Source organism: Argentina silus (assembly GCF_951799395.1).
Source record: "Argentina silus genome assembly, chromosome: 3".
Taxonomy (NCBI): domain Eukaryota; kingdom Metazoa; phylum Chordata; class Actinopteri; order Argentiniformes; family Argentinidae; genus Argentina; species Argentina silus.
Genome location: NC_139657.1, coordinates 13,045,595 through 13,051,594, shown reverse-complemented (window position 1 = coordinate 13,051,594; position 6,000 = coordinate 13,045,595). Strand labels below are relative to the sequence as shown.

General features: G+C 41.9%; 1 protein-coding gene and 1 long non-coding RNA gene across 2 annotated transcripts; one reads left to right on the top strand and one right to left on the bottom strand.

The window, feature by feature from the left end:
• Positions 1 to 246: 246 nt before the first annotated feature.
• On the bottom strand, positions 247 to 1,608 carry LOC310802834. Its single transcript, XR_014554163.1, has 3 exons — positions 1,519 to 1,608; positions 1,346 to 1,401; positions 247 to 1,201 (listed from the first exon to the last, which is right to left on the bottom strand). It is a non-coding gene; the product is annotated as an uncharacterized lncRNA (long non-coding RNA).
• Positions 1,609 to 3,200: 1,592 nt separating this feature from the next.
• LOC310802832 (uncharacterized protein) lies at positions 3,201 to 5,364 on the top strand. Its single transcript, XM_083667401.1, has 3 exons — positions 3,201 to 3,451; positions 3,560 to 3,695; positions 3,901 to 5,364. The coding sequence occupies exons 1-3, from the start codon at positions 3,321 to 3,323 to the stop codon at positions 4,243 to 4,245; spliced, it is 612 nt and encodes a 203-aa protein (XP_083523527.1). The 5' UTR covers positions 3,201 to 3,320; the 3' UTR covers positions 4,246 to 5,364.
• Positions 5,365 to 6,000: the final 636 nt, after the last annotated feature.

The window sequence follows — 6,000 nt, the reverse complement described above, 5'->3', positions numbered from 1 at the left end:
TATAGTATGTACTGGTACTTCATGCCCTAAACAGCAGCATTATTCAGATACGCTGACGGGGGTGGGGGTTGGGAGTTACTGTTGGGGTAAAATCATATTTGAATCAAGCTGACTTTGTGGACTTTTAATCACAAAGCTTACTACTCTGCCACCTGGATTAGATGCCCAAAACTACTGTGTGCACGTGCGTGCGTGCGTGCATGCGTCAATATGGTCTTCAGAGAACACACAGAGATAATTCTAATATAACATTTATTGACATTACATTCAACTAGGATTACCAAAATGTCTAGCCAAAATCATCACACAATAATGAAAAAAATGTATATAACAAATAATGTTACTGTGTCTCCCACTCATTTTGTCTGGTGCTCAACATGACCAAAACGGTAAATGCACACAAAAACCAATAACGGGTCCTGGTGTATATGTGGGGAAGGGTTTGTCGTAAGCCATGAGCCAGGCCACTTGGAAACGACCAGAGCGTGAAATTGCTGAATTAGGCACAGAGCTTCAGGAGACAGTCCAATGTGGAACAACCAGGCCTGGCTCCACAATGGAAAACAAGCTCATAATAATCAATAATGATAATCAATGATTATAGGCTTTGTTAGGCTATCATCATAGCTTGTTTTCTAAGGTGAGGCTACTATTGGATAGCTTCATCACTGTGTCGATGTCAGTATACTCAGAGATGATCCATCACCAATTAGAAAGGCAGGATAGAGAGGCTCAGTGAATGTGGTTTGGACTCTGTGGAGAAGGGTCATGGTATCCGACTCGGATACGTTGTAGAAGGCCAGAGTTCCTGCCCTGTGATCAAGGTACACTCCTACTCTGGAACAGGGCTCAGGGACCAGTTCCTCATTAAGGTTGTGAAAGACAGAGCCAATGGTGGTGCCGATACACACCAAACTCCAGGAATGCTCACTGCCTCCAAGCCAACACTTCACTTTATCTCCTTTCCTGCTGATGCCTTTATATGATACGGCTATATTAACACATCCCCCACTCCACTCTACCTCCCAATAGCAGGCTCCAGACAGAGCCTCTCTACACAGCACCTGGTAGTATTCAGTAAACCTGTCTGGATGGGCAGGACAGGACTGGGCCTCCTCGTATTGTTTCACCTTTTTGTTCCCCTCTGACAGACGCAGGTGCTCATTGACTGTGTTAGGGTCCAACGTTAGCAGGCAGCTACCTGAAAAGAGTGATATCAATATGTTTATGTTTAAGTACTGTACAGTGTGTGTGTTTGTTTAAGTACAGTCTGTGTCTGTCTGTGTGTGTGTGTGTGTGTGTGTGTGTGTGTGTGTGTGTGTGTGTGTGTGTGTGTGTTACTAACATTTTAAGAACTCCTCTCTGGTCTTGGGCTCAGCAGGGAAGTCCATTTATAAATCACTGTGGAGACAGAAAATAGGCACCCCCTTCACATGGCAAAACTAACCACATTGATGCTATAATTCACATGAAGATATGTTCCATTACTGTGAAACACATTTTAGAAACAGATTCTACCTTTTTTTCTAAGTATTGTCAGGAAAGGCAGCTTGGAGTTTTCCGGCAGTTATGTGCTTCTGGTGGCATGTTTTTGTTGAGTAGTTTCCTGGTTCAAAGTATTCCATTCCTTTAGAGAGTGGTGTTGGAGACGGTATGTTGCCGCCACCAAGTGGACATAATAACACACAACACTAAACAGGCAGAGGGAAAATATCTCATATCCTAACAGGTTTGTGTACTCTGTTATGAATGTTAATTCATAATTACTTATTATTTATTTACTATATTTTCTTTCTGTCTTGCAAGTATGTTACTGTCACTATCGTATGTATGATGCGCTTCCCCTTGTGTCCGCGTGACGGTGCTGAGTGGTCTTAGTTTGCATTTTATCCTTTTTCTTCTATGGTGACATCTCATCACCGGAGTCAAAACGTCTGTGTTCCGTGAACACCGTTAAGCAACACGTTCCAACATGAACACTTCCTGTTTCGTTTTTCTGACTTCAAAATAAAAGCGCGACGTAAGAGATTAATGGAAAGTGATGGGATCACAATATTTTCTAATTTACATTTACATTTACATTTATGGCATTTAGCAGACGCCTTTATCCAAAGCGACTTACAACAAATACATTTGACTAAGTAAGGGAATCATTTGTCCATCAGTCATCATAAGAAAAAGTAGCCTTATGCTAGGACCAGGGACTATTGGCAGTCAGAATGTTAGAAGAAAGGAATATTTATTTATTTATTTTTATTATTTACAGGAGAGACACTTGTACAGGGGGTAGTGGGTATGAAGAGGTCTTTAGGAGGGACAGTTAAGATGTAACCTGAAGAGATGGGTCTTCAGTCTACGGCGGAAGATAGGTAGTGACTCTGCAGTCATGACAGCAGCGCCAGTATAGAAAAGCCATGACCGAGTAGTGCGGCTGCTGCATCCACGTAGAGCCGGCGGTGCCAGGCGGCCAGCCGAGGTGGAAGAGCGGAGTGATCGGGCAGGGGTTTGGGGGCTGACCATTGCTTGCAAGTAGGGAGGGGCTGTTCCCTTTGCCGCCCGGTAGGCGAGCACCAGGGTCTTGAATCTGATATAATATATGATCGAACATATTATGGTACATAAACTATATACAATTTCAAAACATTTAATTTTGATCATTATACTACAATTTCATGTCATTTTGTATAGGGCATTATATATGCCCTATGCAGTCAAGCAGTCTTTTATCAGGGTAATTAGGATATTAGAATAATTACAAACCCTTAAAGGTCTAGAATGTAACATTCAAGCTTTCTAAAAGCATCCTAATGGGTTTTTTTCTTGAAATAAATATTTAATTAACAAACGCTGTTTTAGGTCCGGCGAATAGTCAAATATACAAATATATAGATAATCATCTCCATAACATATTTGGTATAGTATTGCCCACTAAAGATTTGTAATTGTTCTAACATCCTAATTATTATTATGTCAGAATTTCGCCTTGCTCCTTTAAAAACACAAATAAAACATTGAGAGGATTTAATGTTTATCTCCAGAGATAAGTTAAATACAAGTTGTGGATCCTTTATCCATATTTAGTATTTTAAAATGCTAAAACAAGTTTAACGTGGGCGCTTTTATTTTGCAGAAATCCTATTTTACATAACCCGGAAGTATGTGGGCGGAGTTCCACTGACGGTGTTCACGGAACATAGATAAACAAAACAATCTGTCAAGTAGGAATTTTTAAACCCCAGAGATAAGGGGGAAAAAACATACTTTCTTAGTTTTAACAGTCTTTTCGTGTTGGGGCCGATAGTGTTGAGTGTATCGTTGAAATGGCAGGAAGGCAACGGGAACTACCGTCTTGGATGGCAACGACGGAGAAGGAGAGAGTGAAAGAAAAAGAGACACTGTCACTGAAGAGGATAACTTCGGGCAAGAGAACGAGGAGTAAACGAATTGGAAGGTGGCTAGCTAAAATGTGACATAAATAAACAGCCTTCGACTTAATTCCATGCTTGGTGCTGGTTTGATTATATGATTTAGCCTAACACGAATCTGTTGTTGTGTGTGGAACCGTTTCCTACTGCATGAACGAAAAAGAGCTCGTGGAAGCGGCCATCAGCTACCTCACAGATGTCAGAGGCGAAAATCATGAGACTGCTCATGATGACCAGAAGGTGGCGTATGTTCCCGAGGTGCTAGCCAAGGTGAGGTTTTTGCGGTTGTAACAGGCATCCCCTAATCGTATGTAACAAATGCTAAACTTTTGGATTGAGTTTGTTTACAGATTACATAGGTTAAAGCCTCTGAGCATTCACCTTCTGACACTTTGTTCCAGGCCTCCAATGGATTTAGAGCCTTATTGATATTATGTTCTGTACTCTTTCAATAACACATTTTCCTCACACACAGGTCAGAAACAGTGTGGCAGGCTGTGCTGTGAATACACAACATAACTTTGCTGAAGAGAAGAGGAGGTTGTCTGAACCAGATGTGGTGGAGGAGTCCTCAGACTCTGATGCCCAGGACAGGACGTATGTTTCAGAGACAGACATGGACATTACTAAAGAGGAAACACTACAATATACTACCAATAATAACAGAGAGCAGGGGTCTGGGGGTCAAAGTTCAGGGCCAGGTCATGGTCCAGTGGTCACTGGACAGGACACTGAAGAAGCAGAGGACCAATCAAAGTCACGCTCGACCATAGCTGATGATGACGCCCTTCGGCTTGTCAGGGACATTTTTTTCACTTAAAGATGAGCCCTGAGGAGCACCGTGGAGTGTATGCTTTTACTGTGTCAAACATGAAATGCATTTTATGTAAATACAGAGCATGGTATTTGCAGAAGAACAGTTTAAAATAGATTTATTTATTCAGCAAAAAATATACATATTTGTGCAGCACAGAACACACATCCAAAACAAGTGCCTTAGGAAACAAGTGTCTTAGGAACAGTCAGTTTGAATAAGTGAAATGGAACTTCGACTGTTATTTCAAACGTCAATAAGTAATTTTTTTATGTCATTATGTTCAAACATTGAAAAAATGAAATGACTTATGGCTTGTTTTTGTAGACCATTCGAAGAAAAGTTCTGTCATTGTAATTGTTACCAAAGTAAAAATAAATTACTTTAGGAAATCCCAATGGTTTCTTCATCTCATTTCCTTCAATTGCATCAATGTCAACCATTCACCAGGCTTTGAAATACCCTGTAACTACAGATGAATGTAAATGGCAGAGAAGAAGCCACTTCAGATTGTTGAGATGCCCCCTTGTTTACGGTAATCCTTTATAGGCTTCTCGGTCTGTTCATCCTCCGTCAGCCTTCTCCCTGACATCCAGGTCAGCCTGGCTGCTAAGGTCAGCTCAGCAAACACAGTCACACAGATATAGTACCCAGCCGTCATACCAGCCAAGCTCACATAGGGCCAGTGGAGCCCCATAAACACACAGAGTCCCAGGAGCATCAGGAGGCTGGAGAGAGCCTGGCAGGCTATACTTAACCACAGCACCCCTCCATCCTTACAGAGCACTGCAAACAGGAAGCCCATGAGACCAAAGGGAACCAGCACCAGAGGAGCATACAGGCTCAGGATGACCAACTCCCTTAGGAGTTGGTTGTTTGTCTCTGCTCCACCAGCAGTGGCCATGCTGTCGTTGTAGTAGGCCATAGTGCAGGCCATTGCGCCATCTTGTCCCCTGAGGCAGATGTTGAAGGGGCTGATCCAGGCATTGGTGGAGCTGACAAACTTACCATGTGACAGAACGAGGGCATAGAGCAGCTGGGTGAGGATGAACAGGAGGAAGAGAGCCACCAGAGGCCAGCAGCAAGGCAGCTTCCTATCAAGCCTCATGGCTGAGACAGGAACGGGTGGTGTATAAGGGTGTCACTCCCTCACTTTGCGAGCACTGAGGAGAGAATAGAACGTTAATTAGGCAGCTGTTGCTGTAACTAACCACCTTACTTTCCCTTTTGCTAACGTCAATAGCCATTTAAAACGCCATTTTGCTGCACAGTTACAATGAGCAACCCTCACCATATCCCTACCTTTTGATGGCTGCACCTACCATATCAGACATTAGGCAGATAAAATGCATTATGTTGACATTCATTAACACAGACCTGTGCAGTACAACAAGGTTTCATTTTAGAAGAAAATACCAACAGCATGTCTGTATAATATGCCAATTGACCCTGCTAGTACTGAGTATGGCATATGCCAACTTGTAGGCTATAGCATGTTTGTATCAAACGTTTCTTAAATACAAATATGTCATGTGCTGGAAATCGTTGGTTTCATTTTACAAGAAGATTAGGCGTTCATATTGATCTGGTAAAGAATTAGATAAGTAAATTGCAAGCCAACACTTGTTGACTAAATTGTATAATATTTATAACAAAAGGAAAGTAGTAATATATTTTACCGTGAAAAATATGATCTTTCTCTAAAATCGCACCGCGAAATCTTTGTTGCAAATGCGTACCTGATTGCTGAGTATATAGTTT

What these genes read in the sequence shown, in the direction of transcription:
- LOC310802832 (XM_083667401.1), top strand. Translation starts at nt 3,321, where the DNA reads ATGGCAGGAAGGCAACGGGAACTACCGTCTTGGATGGCAACGACGGAG. An exon ending in AGGAGTAAACGAATTGGAAG is followed by an intron (nt 3,452 to 3,559) that starts GTGGCTAGCTAA and finishes TGTTGTGTGTGG; the next exon opens with AACCGTTTCCTACTGCATGA. An exon ending in TTCCCGAGGTGCTAGCCAAG is followed by an intron (nt 3,696 to 3,900) that starts GTGAGGTTTTTG and finishes CCTCACACACAG; the next exon opens with GTCAGAAACAGTGTGGCAGG.